The following is a 20,197-nucleotide window of genomic DNA, read 5'->3' as shown; positions in this document are numbered from 1 at the left end:
CATGAAATTCTATCCTTGAATTTGGTTTTGATGTGCCATTGCTTAAGATCATCTTTGTCTCATTCCATGCATTTCTCTGTCTTTTCTTCGCTTATTCTCAATCAAGATGTGTTTATCCAATCGGATCGTTGTTTAACATGTCCATACCACTGCAATATAAACCCAACTCTAGACTGGGCACCTTCAGTCTCAATAGTAAGTAATCAGAACTAACTTTGTTAATTCACCAAACTATAGCTCTGTTATTTGTCTACATCATCCGAAAGAACAAGTTAGTGAAAGTCGCATGTAACATAACATTGTACTTGTATGAGCCCTTCTAGTCTCGCACAAAAACATGCGTTCACATTTCAAGCCATTTTTCTTGTCATACACATACGCGCACACAAACATACGCGCGCATGTACACACACGTAGATATATTCACGTTCGTGTACATACACTCACATTCACGTGCATACACACACGCTAACGTACACACATGTATGCACACGTATGCACACATGGGCAAGGTCAGTTCCCCTTTGAAGGAAATCCACACATGCACAAAAGACCACCGGAAACAACTATAAAAGCAAGAGACCTGAGCTGTTTCCTCCTCTTTTCGACTCAGCTCCCGAGCTGAGCAGTTGATGGACCATCCGCTCCCTTTCGGGGTGCGCGCGCCCGCGCACCTCACGTCACCTGCTACTATGTGTGAGGCAAGAGTCAACAGAAAGTACGTACACCTTACATGTTTTCTATCTTCATGGCCTGGATTGATTTTCTCTTTCTCTCTCTCTCTCTACAATAATAGACTTTCTTTCTCGCCAGTAAACAGTGAGAGACGCACGCCAAACTAAACACATGCTGTACCCTTTTCTTTCATCTGTTTCTTCATGAAATAAATTCTAGTTCGTTTATTTCAATAAACGCGTTGTTCGTTTTTTTCTCAATTCAATTCATTTTTCCTATTTTGTACGACTGGGGGATATATATAATAATATAATAACTAGTCCACTACATACTACATAGCTTTGCATTGAGTATACAAGTTAGACTATTTATTTCAGCATTACTCTTTAAACAAGTAACAAACATTGATTCTTAGTGGTCGAATCATATAAACAGGAAAATAAAAACCAATCCCAACATTAAAAGCAGGATGCAATGTCCCAAGAATTTTGCATTTATCAATTTCTGTTGTGACCTTAAAATGAAATATGTTGCTGTTTTCAGAAATACAGAAAATAGGACGTTTTACTTGTGTTCATTACTAGCTGTTTGTATTCAGTGCTGTCCGGGAGTTGTTAATTTTTTTTATTTTTATTTTTAAAGTATAATTAAAAAGCTTCCAAATTCATTTCAAATTTGCAATGATTGTATGGTGAAGCAGTCTTGTAAGTTTTTTTAAATATTAAGCAAAAGTTAAATTAATGAAATTGTTTTAAAATTAGTCGAATTTTAAACAGGAGTTTGATCACATCTTTGAAAACATTATTTCATAATTTTAATTTGAGAATTTTAGTAAAACATGAAAAATATAATGTTATAAAATATTTTATTATATAATTAAAATCATTTTGTTCTCTCATTATTTTCTGGTATAAGACGCATTTTTTTCTGAGACTTATATTATAAGACACCTGTTTTTCAAATAAGACTTGGTTTTTAAGTTTTTATTCTCGTCATTTTTCTGGTGATATTAATTTCGAGGAGTTAACCCCCCCCCCTCCGTGGAGAGAGAACGCTGGATGTAACCTTTTCTGACTCATTGGGATTTATACTACTGGAAAATAATGAGGAAAAAAAATTTTAAATAAAGCAGCTTTTGAAAAAAAACGTGTCTGACGTCGAAACTTTCAGAAAAAAAAAGAAGAGAAAAAAATTATTTTAATCATTTAATAAAATATTTTGTAACATTATTTGTTTTTTTTTTTAATATTTTTAAATCAAGACAAACTCTGTTCTGAGGGGTTTAAGACATTAAAATAATTAATTTATTAATAGTTAAAATGAAGTAATGTTTAATTCAGGTGGAGGCATCTTTGTGCCTACATTAAAATGGCTGACTCGCTTCAACATAAGTCATGGTACATATTGTGCAATTTCTTAATTGCTATAAATATGTTGAAGCTTACACAATAGTATATGTTGTTGCATTCACAATATGCTGCCTTTGTCAACTCGCTATCACTTCAAAGTTTGGAATTATTCCACGTTGTCAAAATCATCAAATTTTCTGGAAACCACAAATGTTACGAATATAAAACAAACTAGACTTTTAGCAAAGGTTATGGCTCGTTGACTTAAAATGAGTGCTTTATGCCAAACTTGTAGATTAAATGTGGTAATGCAATGACTAATCCTTATTAATCTATATTAATCCTTAACTTTATATTTAATAGATACCATAATACTTAGTTCGCTGCACCTTATCATAACAAAAGGCTATACAAAATTTCAGCCAAATCGGCGCAGTAGTTTTCAAGAAAAATCGGCACAGACAGACAAACTATGAGAAATATAATATAGATTGAAAAACTTGTTTGATATTTAGATGAGTTATGTAAGTTTGATCTAATTTGAATTCCAGGTGGGAATTACAAAGTTATTTTTGCAATTTCATTAACCCAATAAATGTAAGAGTTCAATTTAATTTTGTGAGATATAGTTTCAATATTTTCTCAGCATTACATCGAGTGTTGGTGTTAGATGTGTAGTTAATATAGAAACATCACTTTCACAAGTTGTTTGGTAGAAATGAACATCAAAGCAGTATACTGTGTAATGTTCTACAAGAAAAGAAGAAAAAAACTTGAGAAAAAAGAAATAGAAAGATCTCCTATAAAATAAGCTTCCCCTCAAATGTATTTTAAAAATTAAGACAAAAAACTCTATAACTAAATATTAAAAAAAATTATTGGAATTGTTATTTGTATCAGAATCAAGAAAAAAAGTGGAATCGTTCTATCACTAGTTGTGACTGATATCACAAATACATAAGCAAGAAATAAAAACCATCGTGTGTGTAGTTGAATTAACTTGAAATCGTGCGTTTTAACTTCACTGTTGTTGCAAGAAATGAACCTATATTTTGTATATTTTATTTCTTTGTTGAATTCAATAAATATGCAAATAATAAAGAAAAGAAAAATATCTGATGACTAAATCAGAGATTGAACCATAAATCTTGTTTTCCAGTTTAACTCTTAACCAACTGAGCTATTATAGCTGTTATAAGAAAATTAGAAAATGTTTATATGTTTGGCAAAAGTGACGACAGCATTTGCATGTTTTTTGATTTTATTTTACACTCACCATGACGTGTAACCTTAATTTTAAAGTGTTCACAGATTGCTGTTATTTTCCTCATTCAGTTTGACATAGATTTTACATGCTGGCATGTGTTTGGTGGTTTTTAGACTATTAGCCGTGTTTTATCAAGATGGTTATGGTCTCGAAAAAGCTCACTGAAGATAATTGCAGGATCCTTTCCCATGCGTGACATGGCACTATAGCCATCCTGATATTATGCAAATGATGATGGAGCAGCTACTCTAAGTGCTACCAAAGAGTTAGGGTTCCTGTACTGTCAGTCGGAATACAGCAGCCAGACAAATTGTCAAACCTGTACCTTCAATCTGTCAGATAAGAGTGACCCAGACTAGTTGCATGGACATGAGCAGCAAGCAAGCATCACAGAGTTGCTTGGTTTAAGAGAGATGGGAAAGAAAAGCAATGGGAGGAAGAAAGGGTTGGGTGATGGTGTTCATTGTTCTAGTGAGGAAACAAGGTCAGGCACTGGGTGTCTGCTGAGTCCCTAATGGTACCTCTGTGGCTAATAGACAAAGAAGAGTGTGAAAGCCAGGAGATAGGCAGAGCCTAACTACTCCTTAAGCAATTTAGGTTTGCAAACCAGATAATTTATTCGAGTCACAAACTCAAGGAAGGTTGTCATTCAGAACATGATGGCATGTGTTGAGTGGCTTTTAGGCTACTAGCCATGTCTTGTCAAGATGGTTGTGGTCTTGAGAAAGTCCACCTCGATGGTTCACTCTAACGTGTGCAGCGATCATTGCACAGTATGGATTCCAACATTTCATCCACCAAAATTCAACTATTAATAGATAAACATTTAAAGAAGATAGAAATAACTGTAAGAATGAAATAATTGCAGCTAAAAGAAGGCATTCGCGAGTGACCAGAGTCCAGCAAAACCCAGAAATGTCTGTTCAAGAACTTCTACAATTCCTCAATCCCAATATCTACCTACCCCTTCTAGCAATTCATCTGAACTATCTACGTATGTGATACAGTTGAGAAAGACACCAACCACCCAACCATACACTAAGAATGAGTATCAATCTGGTGTTCAGGCATCAATATGAAAGCCGCATGATCCAAGTTAAGGGCCTGATTGGAAGGCATTATTAAAAGTCAGGACAACTTCTTTGACTAAAAATACCCTAAACCTGTACTTTTTTATATTTTTCCATTGTGGCCCATTTTCTGTGTCAAAAAATCTTTTAATAAAAATTTGGAGTAAAATGGAAATGTTTTTTATTAATATAAAAAATATCAATGACTAAACTATTTCTGTTGTTCAGGGTCAATGGAGATTTACTACAGTGATTTTATGAATCTACATTAGTAGAAAAATCATAGAATTACAACTCCCATATATTTTCCCTGGACCCCAATTCCTCCCCAACGAAAGCTGAAGGCTTGTGTTGAGCAACACTTCTCTAAAAAATGTATTTTGATTTTTTGGAATAGATCAATTATTGGCCAACATATAATTTTTTTTATTTTTCTTTCCTTTCTAAAAAAAATATCCCATGCACCGTGTTTGTCAATAAAAAGCTTTTGAGAATATATCAATTATTGGCTAAGAGATGACGTCTTTTCCTTTCTTTAGAGTGTAGCAGACGAAACGTGAAAACAAGCTCTCTTTCTTTTTTCCTGCTCTGGCAGGCAGCAGACATCACTTGGGACTTTGGCCCAGGCTAATGTGAGTACCACAAGCTAACATGGCTATCTTCACACACGACCTTCTTTCTCATGCTATGGGACTCTTTAATCTTTTGTCCACATGTGCTACATACACAAACTTTCTTTCTCATGCTACAGGATTGCTCATGTCGATACATAGACTATATGCTCACTCCTATTACCCACTACAACACATAAACACACTGAATACTCTTCTTTCTTTCTTTCTACGTTAATCAGCCTATCTAATCAACGTCTCAAGACTGTCTAATCCTTTGTCCTGACTACAACATGTGCACACTGAACTATTCAAAGCTCCAACAAGTCGGTATAATATTCAATCTATCCTTAACACAAGAACACTTTAAGCCACTAACCCATGTCTCTCATATATATTCTTACTAACGAAGATAATTGTTATAAGGGACATAACTACGTATCGAACCGGATATGAAGCAAGATATAAAAGAGCTGCCATTTTAAAGTGGGGGCACCTTGTCTTGTTTTGCAGTCTCGCGTCGGACACTCTAGTAAACTATTGGGGAGAGTGGGGCTCTACAAGTGTACTCCGGTTAACCAAGCTTCCCAGGGACGAGCGTTTAGCTCTCACACGCTAAGTTCCTTTTTCTTTACCTTCATTTACATTTATCTAACTTCAAAAGCAAGTAGCCATTTTGTATTTGTATTATTACGAAGTACTAATAAACCTTCTTTTGTTATGCATCCCACTCGGCGTATTTTGTCATATTATTATATACCGTTGAAACCGGATATAACAGTAATCAATGAAGTTGTTTTTAAATGTTAAAATGCGACTTCATTTCATTGTCTGATTTTTACAAGAGTTGGAAGAGTGTTTAGTATTGGAAGAAAGGCACAGGTGCCCATACTCGTATTTTTATAGACCTAAGGGGAGGTAACTGCTGCCTACTTCCGGCTAGTTCAAGGGACATAAATGTCACCTCTGCATGCCCTCTCCTCCGTGACCACAGAATATATGAATGTAGTCAAATTCATTGGTCCGAGAATTCATGTGACTTCCCATGCATTTGAATTGTTGTAAAGCTAAGACAATGAAATGAAGTCTCATTTTAACATTTAAACTTTCTTCATTGTCTTCGTTAGTAAGAATATATAAGAGAGAAACAGGTTAGTAGCTTAAAGTGTTCTTGTGTGTACGCATAGATTGAATATTATACCGGCTTGTTGAAGGAGAGAATAGTTCAGTGTACACGTGTTGTAGTTGGGCCAAAAATATATAAAAGAGAAACGGGTTAGTAGCTTGAAGTATTTTTATCTTTCTGGTGGTTGGCCGACTGCTTACGAATATCTTTCAGTGTCGCCCCCACCCCGTTTATGTAATGTCATCCACTTCCATTTTGTCATCACAACTGTGTTGTGGATCCACTTCCTGACCAATGTCCATTGGTTCGTCAGGGGTCTGATTCCATAGTGGATCCAGATCTGGAGGTGGCTTTGGTGTACCCAGTGTGGTATGAGATGGGTCATCCTCAATGGAATAGATTTTCCGAAGGAATTGACGGTGACTACCATCTACTCATACCTAGTATTGTCGGTTACTCTGTGTTCCTATGATCCTCCCTGTTTTCATCCACTGATGAAGATATTTACTCTCCTGATTCTGGATCAGGACGAGTCTCTAACCTGGTTTGCTGAGTGAACGGCAATGCTGATTATAGAACTATTTGTGATGCATGTGTCTTTAATTGCCAGCTCCTTTAGTTCATCTACCTTCTTCCATTACCTCTGTGTTCGGTACCTATGCTTTAGGAGAGGGAGATGATCCTTAATGACTTTACCATAGATATATCAAGGTCCATATGCTTTATACATTTAACCTTAAATGCACAAAATCTGGCTTGGCCACATAAATGAGACAGAAAGTGTGTTATCAAGTCACCAATTTCTTGTGTCAAGTGGAATACGTTCCTGTATGCTCTCTCGTGAAACCCTTTTACTATTACCAGTCATGACCATCTTCATCTTTGAGGCTCTCGTCACCATTGCGAAATTTCTTCAACCGCCATTGTGCAACACGTTCGTTAGTGGTTCCTGGGCAAAACGCATCATTGATATCACAAGCTGTCTCAGCAACTTTTCGGCATAGTTGGAACTGAAACAAGAAAATCGTTCGGATTTGAATTTTGTCCATGCTGTCGAAAAGCCTGCAAAAAAATGAATGAAGAGATTGAAAACAGTAACGAATAACAGAATTCGATCGAGGGAAAAATGCGCTTCAAAATTATATATAACATGGCTATATATATATATATATATATATATATATATATCAATGAATCATTATCATTATCAATCATTATCATTAATAATATATAAAAGTAATATATGTGAGAAAACTATATTGTTTTTGCACCAACACAGCATAATAACATTGACACATTGGTTCTCGGTAGATCACTGAAGTTAAGTAATGATGAATCTGGTCAGTATCAGAGGGGTGACCAATTTGGGAATACCAAATAGGTATTTGGGAATTCCAAGCGCTTTATGTAGGAGGACGTCAATACTTCCATGCAAAAGTTTCAAAAACCAAACATGGTCATCTTCCCTAAAGGGGATATACATGCGACTGAGGATCACTTGTGAATTTCATACTTCCATGAAACTTCTTCCTTTGGAGGAAATCGGTTAAACATACCTTAGGTTTAGTGCTGCAATTTCATTTTTTCATTTCATTTCATATATGTATGTATATATATATATGTATATATATATATATATATATATATATATATATATATATATATATATATAAACATATTTAACATGTTTTATTAATTCTTTGTTCTTTATATATATATATATATATATATATATATATATATGTGGACATGTGTATTTCAGAAAAATATGAATATATAAAGATAGATAGATAGATAGTGTTGTGGTCCAGTTTAAAGGGTCACGATTATAAGGTGAAAGAGTCCTAGAGTTCACTGGGAATGGTTAAACTATGAGTGTACTCTCTGCTTGAAGGTAGAAATGTCTGGCATTATATAAGCCAGACGACTCCATATTGTCCATGGATATAAAGGTGTTAACTACCTCAGAACACTCCCCCTCTCCGAAGATTTATTTCCCCAAAATATCTCTATGGTTTTTCTTTCTTGGGTTAACCTCTAAGGGGTCTATCTGTTTCCTTTTTTTGCCAGAACGATGTATTTCGATACTTGTTTGAGGGGGTTTCTGGTAAAACATGTCATACAGTAGGTCAAACATCTCTTATTTTTCTGATTCATCCAAAGTACGTTTGCATATCTGGTTCAAGTGTTTCTTATGTGATTTTTCCACTACGTAGACCATACAGCCAATCCAATCGTATGAATGCATTACTTTCATCCTGATGGCGCCAGGGTGTCCTGTGTCCTGTGTGAAAATCCTTTAAGATTTTCTTTTGGAGGGTTGCTGAAATAACTACTATCTCCCGATTTAATAATACCTGGGCTCATGTTGAGAAAACCTCTGCTACTTGTTCATCCGTCTGCAATTTTTTTAATAAAGTTGTTGCATTTGGCTTCTTTTCTTATATCATCCAGAGTAGGAGGGTGTTCTTTCACAGTGTTGAATAGGATCGAACTGTAATCTCTCTCTGATCGTAGTGATGTGATCACCGTGTCTTCTAGTGGTTTACCATTCCTTGTATTAACCGGGATAGTCCGTCTGCATGCCCTAACAGAAGGAATTCCATATGAAAGTCGTAATTCAATAGGATTGTTCCTCATCTTTGGAGCCTATGTGTAGGCAACCCTTTCTTCGAGCCAAAGATAGATATCAACAGTTTGTAATCCGTTTGTAATTTGAAGTGTCGTCCATGCAGGTATCTGTGGAATTTTGTTACCGTGAAAATGATACTTAAGGATTCTTTCTCTATCTGTGAATAATTAATTTACACAGGCAATAGGGTTCTCGACGCATTCGCTATAGGTTTTGTAGATCCGTCCAGTATTTTATGCAGAATACACACACCAATTCCATATGTGCTCGCATCACTTGTGACAATAATGTCTAAATCTGGGTTGTAGTGAGCCAGGAATAGTTCCAATGTGAGCACCTCTTTCAGCTTTTCGAATGCCACCTTGCATTCTGTGGTCCAGTTTCAAACCTTGTCCTTCCTAAGGTGCATGCAATGTGTACATATTAAGAATGAAGGATTAGTAGTAATTAACTAAGCCAAAAATACCTTTGCAGTGTTGTTATATTGTGTGTTTCAGGCATATTTTTTATTGGTATGGACCTTTCTAGATTGGGGCGTCTACTATTTTTGTGTATTATCTGCTCTAAATACTTTATTTTGTTGAGGAAAACTTCACATTTAGTGTCTTTAAGTGTGAAGCCATACTCATTTATTCTTTTCAAACACCTGAAAAACGTGTTTTCTATCTTGCTTTATAGATTCGCTTTTCATTATGATATCGTCCAAGTTCCTGATGGAAAAATCAAGGCTGCTCAACATCGTATTGATTATCTGGTGAATAATAGTTGGTACGACTTTGATTCAGAAAACTAACCTATTGAATTTAAATAGTCTCTTGTGAGTGGAAATACACAAACGTTTCAAGCTTTCTTCTTCAATGGAAATTTGTAAGTATGCTTCACTCAGATCTATTTTAAAAAATATTTTCCCGCCATTTAGTGTAGTGAAAACTTTTTGGGGGCTGAGTAGCTGGTAATGATGATCCATTAGTGCTGCATTCAACCCAGTTGAGAAATCTGCACAGACTCTGATATCCTTAGATTTTTTTTTCTTTACATATACAGTAGGTGCAGCCCACTCACTGTAGTCGACTGTGCTCAAAATTACTGTTTTGATGAGTCTGTTCAGTTCTTCATCAATCTTTTGCATAGAGGCCATTGGTACGCTTTGTTTCTTTTTGAAAACTGGGGTGATATTATCTTGTAATTTGAACTTCACCACCAATTTTGTACAGCAGCCTAGTTTATCTGAAAAAGCATTAGGGAACAACTATTTCAGATCTTTCTTTAGTTTTTCAGCTTTGGCTGTAAGGCTATCCATTTTTTGACAAAAATCACTAATGGACGAGTCTCAGAGTGCAAATTTTGGGATCCAGTCCATACCAAAAAGGTTATTAGTGTTTCTTAATACAAACATCTTGACTTTCAGTGTCTTTCCCTTCAACGTTACATTAGTGGTAACCTCACCTTCGAATCTTATTCTTTCTCCAGTTATTGAATGCGCAACTTTCTTGGTTCTCATCATCATCATCATCATCCAATTTTGCACCAAGTATAGTGGTTTATAATGGATAAATCCGAACCACTTCCGTGGAGAACAATAGTCACTTAAGAATTTTTTTTTTTTAAAAACACAAAGAATTTTGAGAAAAATTTCAAATAAAAATGAAAAATGAAATAAAAATGAATTCTCGTAATGGAGTGAATGCGGTTTCGATCCTTTTTTGTTTCTCTTTTTCTCGTTGTTTTACTAAGAAAAAAATGTCATGCAGATTATCAATAGAGAATTTTTAAGGTCACAGTAATTAAATTGTTTTTTCTACTCATGGTTTTTGATAAAGAAACTTTTCCGAGGTCGTTTTTCATGTTGTTGAAATACTGGTGGAGCCAATAGTTGTATTTTCAAAGAAGGTAGAAAAAATATGAGTTTGTTGAATAAAAGTTTCGTTTATCCAAAAGAGATCCTTGTGGGTACCTTTTCAAAATCCTATCATTGTCAATGTTGTGATCCGGTTTAAGGGGTCACAATTATAAGGTGAAAGAATGCTAGGGTTTACTGCGAGTGAGTGCACTTTCTGCTTGAAGGTAGAAATGTCTGGCATTATATAAGCCAGCCGACTCCATATTGTCCATGGACATAGAGGTGTTAACTACCCCAGAACAGATAGATAGATAGATTAGTCTGAGAGTCAAGAGATATAGAGAGAATAACCAGTTTATATGCAAGATAATGGAAATGAGAACTTAGATGTTGACAAAGTACATTTGGATGGTGAAGCTATTGAATTTTCTGAAAAATGTTGTTTTCGTGATACTATTGGCACACAGGGTGGAGCAGGTGCTAGTGTAATTCCAAGAATTAGGAATGAATGAAATAAGTTCAGAGTTCTGCCATTACTAACCAACAATGAATTACTGCTGTTGATAAATGGAAGCATCTATCAAGCATGTGTGTACATTGTGATAATGTATGGAAGTGAAACCTGGCTAATAAGGATTGCAGGAGGAGAAATGATATGAGAATGATACAGTGGATGTATAATGTGTATAAAAGACTGGCTTATCTCTAATTATCTCAGCAGAAGATTAAATTTAGACCATACAAAGAACTGTGTCTAGAACAGGAGACTTTGATGGTATGACCACATTGAAAGAATGGATATGAGTTATTGAAGAATAATTAAGACAACAAGTCTAAGTCACAGGAGATGTGCAAGTTTACATGGGAGAAATTAATAAAAATAAATTTGAGAAGAAGAGGGATATGTTAAACAGCTTTTTAGAAATTGACTTCCAAAATAATCTATCCCTGGCCAGATAGATTACTTTGGATGTCAATTTTTTAAAGTTGTCAGCATGTAAAATGGATGTTAAACTGAATACAACGATGGTGATGATAATTTTCCTCGTAGTTGCCATTGCGACATCAGCATTTCACTGACTGGATCTCGTATCTTGTTTTGCAGCTTTTTGAAGGATGTTCATTGTGTAGATAAGGCTGCTGCGAAGGTGGGCTCTCTCTACCGTGCTAGAAAGGTACTTATGCCTGAAAGTATCCTGTACCTGTACAAGGCCACTATTCGCTCATGTATGGAGTATTGTTGTCACATCTGGGCTGGTGCATCTGCTGGACAGGATTCAAAAGAGTCGCCAACCTGATACGTCCTGAACTGTCATCTAAGCTTCAACCTCTGTCCCATCGATTAAATGTTGCATCCCTCTGTCTGTTTTACAAGTATTTTTATGGTGGATGCTTTGACGAACTACAAGCCCTTGTACCCCACCCCCCAACAAGCAGCTAAGTCCCACCCCTACTCAGTAGAGATACTCAGATGTCAGAAAGTCTTCTACTCTAATAGTTTCTTCTCCAGAACTGCTAGACTTTGGAATTCCCTTTAGAGTTCCTGCTTTCCCAACTGTACTGACATGCAGAAGTTCAAGTGTAATGTGAACAGACATCTTGCTGCTCAACTCCCTACATAGTATCCCTGCAACTTATGTTCCTGATAGTAGCCCCCTACATCAAAAGTGGCACTGTGCTTTGTTTAGGGTGAAAATGTAATAAAAAAAAAAATCCTCGCTAGAGTTCTCATTCACAATAATACTACAAACACACCAAATTACTTAAGATTCCCAAACCGTTTTCTTTTTTTAATTGTTTTCTTCTTTGTTTATCTTCGAAGCGTATGGTTATACAAGTTACCCACTTTTTTTTACACAGTTTTTTGCATTATTTCTGTAAAACTGCTTTCAGGTGCATCATAACTCGTTTCTCTTATTTTGTCCTTTAGTCCTCATATTTCATGAGTGATGTTTCTGACAAAGGGGGAAGAATTGTTGTTTTCTGTGTTGGAATTTATCCATCTAACCCTTTTTGTTGATTAGTTTTTGACCTTGAAGCAGTACAAGTGGTGTTTCAAAAGTAATGCCTTCTATTTTCTTCTGTCTGAATGGATCAGAGTTATTGCCAATTGCATTGTTATGAGGACTGAACTTATGCATTCATAACCTGAAAGTTTCATCTGTTGCAGATATTGACGGTGTGAAACTAAGAAAGCAACCCTTGTTACGGATGCATGTCATAAGCAGATACATCATTGAATTCCAAGCAAAAGTGCATCAAGAATGATGGTAACTATGTAGAAAAATGAATTTTTTTTTTTTTTTTTTTTTTTTACATGGGTGTCACCACTTATCAAGGCCCAGAGGCCACTCGAGGATAAGGGTTAATAGGTATACATTAGTCATTGTGATTTTAGCATAGTAAACAGTGGGAATTTTGTAACTTGGATTACTTAGGGGGACGATTCAATTAGAACTTGTTCACATTGGACTTTTTCTTTTTTTTTTTTTTTTTCATAGGTATCAACACATTATCAAGGCCAAGAGGCCACTCAAGGATAAGGGTTAAAGAGTGTACAGTAGAAATTGGACAATATAATAATCATTAGTAATGAAAATTTGTTAAATTTGATAACTTATATGGAACGGCTCATCAAGAACTTATTTACGTTAGACTTGAAGACAACCATATTGTAGTCAGCCGGAAAGCAGGAAAACGGAAGACAATTCCTCAGGCGTGCAGTTCTAATAAAAAAGCTTTGTTCATGGAATCTACGTTTAGGTTTAGGCACAGATAAAGAGTGGGGGGAATTATTGATAGTGTTTACAGCTAGACGAGTGTTTCTTGTGAAAGTTTTGCGAGGGGGGACCATAGATTGAAGCTCAGTCGAAATGAATTCTGGAGCACAAAAGGTCACTCGTTATTATGATACCATTCCCATCTTCACAGCTCTTTTTGAGTTTAAAAAATAGGAGACTTTACTTTTGGAATAACACTTGTATACATATATATTTTTAGCTCCTTAGACCAAGTAGCTTCATGTTTTGTCTGGAGTAATTTCCATTAAAAAAAAAAAAAGATCAAGAAATGACCATAATGGCTGCACACAAATGTTTATACATCTGCAATACTTACTTCACCTAATCGTGTAAGCCTCAAAGGATTTTACACATTTTCTGGAAACGCAGCCCTTCTATATTGTTTTGTGATTTGCTAATGGTTCTATTGTTAGCAAAGGAAGCTCTAGATTTCTGTGATCTGGTCAGTCCAATGTATTAAAGATCTACCACAAGGTCTTTTACAAGGAAATTCTTCTTGGAATGGTCAGTATACATTGCTGTCAGGAGTTCTACTGACAATATGGCTAAACGAACTCATTCTTCTTTTGTTGATAACCTCGATGTCATTTCAAAACCAAGAGTTTCTTTGAGTCATTTTGCAGCCATCCAGATGTGTTTTGCCAACCATAGTTCTTGAATAGTCGTTTCAAATATGGAAAGCCTATGCTTATCTTCTACCTTTGATATTCAAGTCTCAGAAGCATATGTAGTTTTAGGAAGCATCAATTACATTGCAGAGTGATTTTCAAAGCATGAGACAAATCTTTTCTGCTCCATATGATTTTTAGTTTTCCAAAGGTTGTGGAGGTCAACACACTCCTTATGCATTGGATACATTTGGAAACGAGGATATGATAAAAACAAAATTAACAACTTTATTAACTTTTTGTTTTTGTTAATTTTAATATCACAATTGAATTTATCATTATTTTGTATTTTGTTCTGTCCTCAATAATAATACAATTATTTTTGTTACATCAACAATAAAAAATAACATCAAATAACATTTTTTGTAATAATTTTATTTTTGAAAACAGTTACAAAAATTAAAATATATATCAATCAACACAAAAGATTAAAATTTAAAACGTATAAAATAAGTCAATGGTTAAATAATGTTTTTATATTTGCAAAAGGTTTTCTTTTTATTTTGATGTTAAATAAAATACATTTGATATTGTTTCATCCATCTTACACAATTTTGATTCAAGTTTAATAAAATATGAAATGTAAAAAATTATCAGCTTTTTAATAGATCTTATAGAAAAACAAAAAAGAACTAAAAATAGTAGTTATAAAAAATAACAAGATTTATTTATGCTTGCAGGTAATACACCGGAATATGCAATCACAGATTAAAACTTCCAAATATGTGAAGATATGAAAAGGCGGATCAAATGTCACCGAATTTGTTTGGACAGAATAGGAACAGTGAGGAAACGAATGCCACTGATTAAAAAGAAGAAAAGGCAAGGGAGTTGCCTGATGTGGTGAAGGATGAAAAGAGGAAGTAGACTCTAAGTTACTTCTTTTACATTGGTGATCATGTGTATAAATTAACCAATAGTTGACTCACTCTGTCATAAGATAATCTGGAATTCTATACATTAGGAAAAGATAATTTCAATAAAGACAATTTTACAAAAAAAATTAGAAACTATTTCATTCTAATTCTTTCATTAGTAGTATATTTTTTTCTCACAAATTTTTTGACATAATGATTAGAACGTTTGCTAATTTGTTGGGACACCAGGGTTCAAATCAAGTCATACCAAAACTCAAGAATTAGTACTTAATGCAGCCTTGCTAAATATTCAGTTGAGGATAAGTGAAGCAATCCAGAGAAAGGAGTGGCAAATGTTTTCTTAAATGATGTTCGCTGCTGCAATTTCATTGACCCAACTTTTCAACACTTTTCGGTATTTTACATAAATTTCCCAGAAAATTCCACCAATAGAACAGTCCTTATTATGCATAAGTACCTATATTTTTTTAATAGTTAATATATGTAATCATAAAAATGCTTTTAAAAAAATCTACGGAGATTGATACATGAAACCGAAAATATTTGAGGGGCATGTTGTCCCATTGATTATTCATCGCATGATGAGGTGAGAATCAAAGTTGAGGCAATCAAGGGAAAGGAGTGGCTCCAAATGAAATAGTTGTTTGTGAACTGTTCTTGACTAAACATCAATCCATTTATGCAGTTGCTTAGCATATGTTTAATACTTTGTTACAAAAATGTTTTAGAAAATATCTATAAATTATATTGGGCCTAAAAATTGGAGGGGACATATTGCCTCATTAATAATTTGTAGTGGAATTATATATTGCACTGATATTGAATAAATGATTTATGATTATATGAAACTAGCTGTATCTAGTTGCTCGTTGTACAGGATAGAGTAAAGTTGTATTAGTTTTTAAGTTTTATTTATTTTCACATATTTAAACTTATATGGAAAAGGAAATAAAAGTTTTGTAAGTTTTGCAAGTTAGACAACTATTATATTCAATTGAAAATGTGAGTTATTCCTTTTTACATTATTTGCTGAACTGAAAACAGTTCACAAGTGATGTGTTGTGAAATTTAAACGTTGTAAAAATTTTCTCTATTTCTTTTCACGGGAAATTTTTAGATTTACATGGAAAAGAAAAACAAGAATTTGTTATCTTGATTAAAAAAAGTATGAAGAAAAATCTTAAATCTATTAAAATTTTTTCCTTTTTGTTTTATCACTGATGTAAGTTGATTTTTATTGCTATAGAAAATGTTTCATATTAGTAGTCATTCATGCTGAACTAAGTAATTTTTAAATCGTAATGAAGTATGCTAGATTTTTACTTTCAGACAAGAAAAACGATGATTCTTTTTAGATTTCACATGAGTCATCGCATGTCTTTGCTGTGAATTAGGATTCTGAATCACAGAGGACACTACTTTTAGTCTAAAATCTGAAAAATTCTTAAATTCAAAGCAGAATTGTTCTAACATAGAATAGGTCCCTTATCTCTGTTAACTCTTTTTTATGGGATTCTTTCAGACTTAGCAGAGACTTTTGGTTTGTGTCCCTTATATATTTAATTGCCTCATGGTATAGTTTTCTATGTCAACATTTTCGTGCATTACTGGTAGAAATTATTGCCTTTCTGTAAGGATAGACTTAAATAGTGCTAACATTGCATTTTAGTTTTATTTCTTTTGTTTTATTAAGCTCACAGCTCTCTATAATTTTTAATAAACTTCCTGTCTTTATTTTGTACTTATGTGTTTCTGAAGCAATGTTTTTTTTATCATTTTTCAGTTTTACCTTTGTTGATGACTAATAAACTTGTGTGTAAAATATACCATATCTCAGAGTCTTGATTGTCAATGGTTTGCACAAACCACACATCTCAGAGAAAGTATAATTTTTATTCAAAAATCATTGATGTTGGATTTTATCTTAATATTTATTTAAATAAAATTTATGGATTTTTTCAGAAACAAAATCAATTAAAAATCCTGTAAAAATATTAAAAATTATAAATATAAACAAAGCTTTAAAAAACATACTGACGTTTTTAGACTAATATCTTTTTTGATACATATGAAATTTCTTCTAGAAAATTTGAAAATCAAAACAATTGTTAAAACACATTTTAAAAAAATAATGCAAACAGAAAGCTGCCTTAGAATGAAAATATAAATGCTATATAAACCAAAATTAAGAAAATGTACATACTATATAAATCAAAATTTTAAAAGATATAAACCATATAAATGAAAACTTTAAAAGATATATGTGATATAAATTAAAATTAAAAAATATATACACTATATAAATCAAATTAAAAAAGAATATATGCACTTTATAAATTAAAAATTTAAAAATATAAATCAAAATTTAAAAAGAATATAAATCAAAATTTTCTTAAAAATATAAACTATAATCAAAATTAAAAATAATATATACATCATGTAAATCAAAATTGAAAAATTAAATCCATTATAAAAAAATGAAAATTAAGTACTAATCTGAATCGAATGATATATTATGAATGACACTTCCTACAGAATCCATTATGTGGAAAACCTCTCAATCTCTCAATAAGTGGCGTCTGACAGAAATGGTTGAAAAAAAGAAATGAATCAGCAGAATCTGAGAATAATTCTCAATTGGATTGAATTTAATTTGGATTTATCATGACGAGAATTTTGGAAATAATTCAATGAAGTCTAAAATTTTGTAAAAATACATTAAAAAATAAAAAATAAACAAATTTTTTTTTTAATTTAAAAAAATATGTACACTTCATTATTTAGACTATCTTTTTAAAAATTTGTTTCACGTTTGATTTATATAAAATTTGTCACAAAAACTTTGAAAAATAAAATAAATTTTGTAGAAGAATGTTTTTATTTAAAATGATTAAAAAAAATTATAATAAAAAATAGATGCCGCATTACATTTAAATTTGTCAGGGAAATAGGGAGCAAGAAAGGAGTTCCAAATGTAAGCAGTATGAGGTAAGAATCTATCAGAAATGTTGTATTCTAGGATTAATGTCATCTTGTCATGTTTTATCATGGCTGGCGGAATGAGAGCAAGCTACATCTGTGAATTAAATAAAGGGTTCCGTTTGAAATTCTGTGCAGATTCCAGAGTTTGAGAGAAAGATTCCAGAGTTCAAAAAGATACACCTGAAAACGTTGTGAAAATGACATTGAAGATGAGATCAGTAGTCCAAAGAATTCAAATAATACAAATAACCAATCGTCATCTCAAAAATTCAGAAACGAAATGTTTGAATGCGTCTTCAAATTAATTTAGAATAAAAAGATTCAGAAAGTGAAAGAATAAGAACAAATATTAGATTTTAGTAAACTCTTCAACAGACCAAGCTTAAAATGAATTCCATATATGGTGATCTTGAAGAAAATTTTGAAAAAAGAATATGATTGTTGTGACCTTATCTGTTTGCAATTGAATGATTTTCACTTGGCAATAATTTCAACACTTAATAAATTTTTAAACAAAGTTTTTTTTAAAATGATTAAATTTGAACAATTTTTTCAGTTTTTGATATTACAAGAAAGACAATGTTAGAAAGAGAACTATTTGTTGAAACAGATGTGAATTCGCAATTGAATTGAAGAACATACCTTTAGGATTCACCGGTAATAAAAAAACATAGTGCGGTGTTAGGGTTATATGCAGAGTGTAGCAAAAATATCGAACATATATTCATAGATTTAATAAAAGCAAATCATAAAATAATGAAAATTTAAAAAAAAAAAGTTTCATTTTCCAAAAGTACATGTAATGCCATTTGTTTTGATTTCGCTTTTAAAATTACATCAGTTAAATGTTTGCTATTATTATCCAAAGACTATTGAAGACATTTTCAAAAGTTGTTCATAACTCTATGGCAACAATTTTTTTATGAATGCCATCTTTTATTTGTACAATAGATCAAGGGTGATCAGTGTAAATCTTTGACTTTAGATATTCTCACAAAAAATTAAATAAAACAAAATGGCATTCTATGCAAATTTGGAAACTAAAAATATTTTTTGCCATTATTTCTTCTAATTTTCTTTTATTAAATGCTAAAAATGTGTAAGATCATTTTGTATGTATCAAACAAAATTATTAAAAACAAAAAAAAATCAAGAAAAACATTTCAAAAATTCCCAAATAAATATAATAAAAAATGACCAAAATTTAAGACAAAAATAAAACTTGACACACATTCCTATAAAAAAAAAATCACATAAGGGACATAATCTGCAATTTTAAGCGGAAATTCCAAAAGATAAGAGTTATGTCCTCCTTTTTAAAAATTGAATATTTTTGTAGATTGATTGCATCAATCTTTTCTGGTACTTTTAAAATTTGTTGATCTGTTTGCCTGGAGATGTAATTCAAGAACGAAACCTTATACGAAGATCAAATAACTTTTCTAAAATAATAATTTTTCTTAAATAAAATGTTATGAGTAATTCATTAATTTTGTGGGTGGGTCTATTGTATTTGCATTGGACATGAGCAATGACAATAATTTGTTTTAAAATTTGAAAACTATCGGAATTGGAAATGCCTGGTAGTATAGTGAAATGTTAATAAAATAGCAAACATATAAAAATATAAAGCAGTGAAATATTAATAAAAATAATGGAGGATATATAGTTGTTGGATGATCAAATAATAATTGATCCTAAAACAATATTTTCAGGCTTTCATCCTGAAAGAATAAAAATAATTTCCATGTCAATATTAAGTTTTTTTGTAACATAGTTTTTTCACTTGAGGTTCTTCAACAGATCTGAAAATAAAAATTTGAAGATAATAAAATTCTGAAAATAATATAAGTCAATATTCAGCAAAAAAATATAACAATGTGATAATTTTTCAAGATACAGTTTTGTTTGTTTTATAGCATATCAATACTTTTAAGAGGAAAACGGTTAATTATAAGATATGGCTTATAGTTTGATTTGGTTGTTTCTATTTTACAACAAACTAGCCTATAACAAGAGACATGATCATATAGGTAAAAGTTCATGAGTTAATTGATGTAGATCAGTTGTGGTAGCAGGGTCAGTTAACAGAGGAAGTCTAAAAGAATATGGAATGAATTTGAGAGAAAGAGATAAAGGTATGGTGATAGATAAAGTTTAGTTTAGGAGACAATTTTTAAAAGCTGCCTGACATGTAAAATAGACATTTTTTTGTGTCTACTTATTAAGGCCGAATGCTAGTCAAGGACAAAGGTTAATGAGAAGGAATGGGTGTCAGCCAAAATTGATCAATACAAT

At 32.6% G+C, this 20,197-nt stretch overlaps 1 protein-coding gene and 1 long non-coding RNA gene across 3 annotated transcripts in view; one reads left to right on the top strand and one right to left on the bottom strand.

The window, feature by feature from the left end:
* Window positions 1–564: 564 nt before the first annotated feature.
* Window positions 565–16,741, top strand: LOC145267116 (uncharacterized). The gene is made up of 5 exons (XR_013864826.1): window positions 565–718; window positions 4,901–4,993; window positions 9,409–9,597; window positions 12,741–12,840; window positions 14,720–16,741. It is a non-coding gene; the product is annotated as an uncharacterized LOC145267116 (long non-coding RNA).
* The window catches only part of LOC145267114 (inter-alpha-trypsin inhibitor heavy chain H4-like), a 25,083-nt gene continuing 17,902 nt past the window's right edge, over window positions 13,017–20,197 (bottom strand). For both annotated transcript variants that reach the window (XM_080123141.1, XM_080123140.1), the window contains exon 3: window positions 13,017–19,704. In XM_080123141.1, coding sequence (XP_079979267.1) covers window position 19,704 — 1 coding nt within the window. In that variant the 3' untranslated portion in view covers window positions 13,017–19,703. The remainder of the gene's footprint in view (window positions 19,705–20,197) is intronic.

This window comes from Euprymna scolopes, chromosome 42 (genome assembly GCF_053919585.1).
Source record: "Euprymna scolopes isolate OS-2025 chromosome 42, ASM5391958v1, whole genome shotgun sequence".
Classification (NCBI taxonomy): domain Eukaryota; kingdom Metazoa; phylum Mollusca; class Cephalopoda; order Sepiida; family Sepiolidae; genus Euprymna; species Euprymna scolopes.
This window is presented reverse-complemented; position numbering and strand designations above follow the sequence as displayed.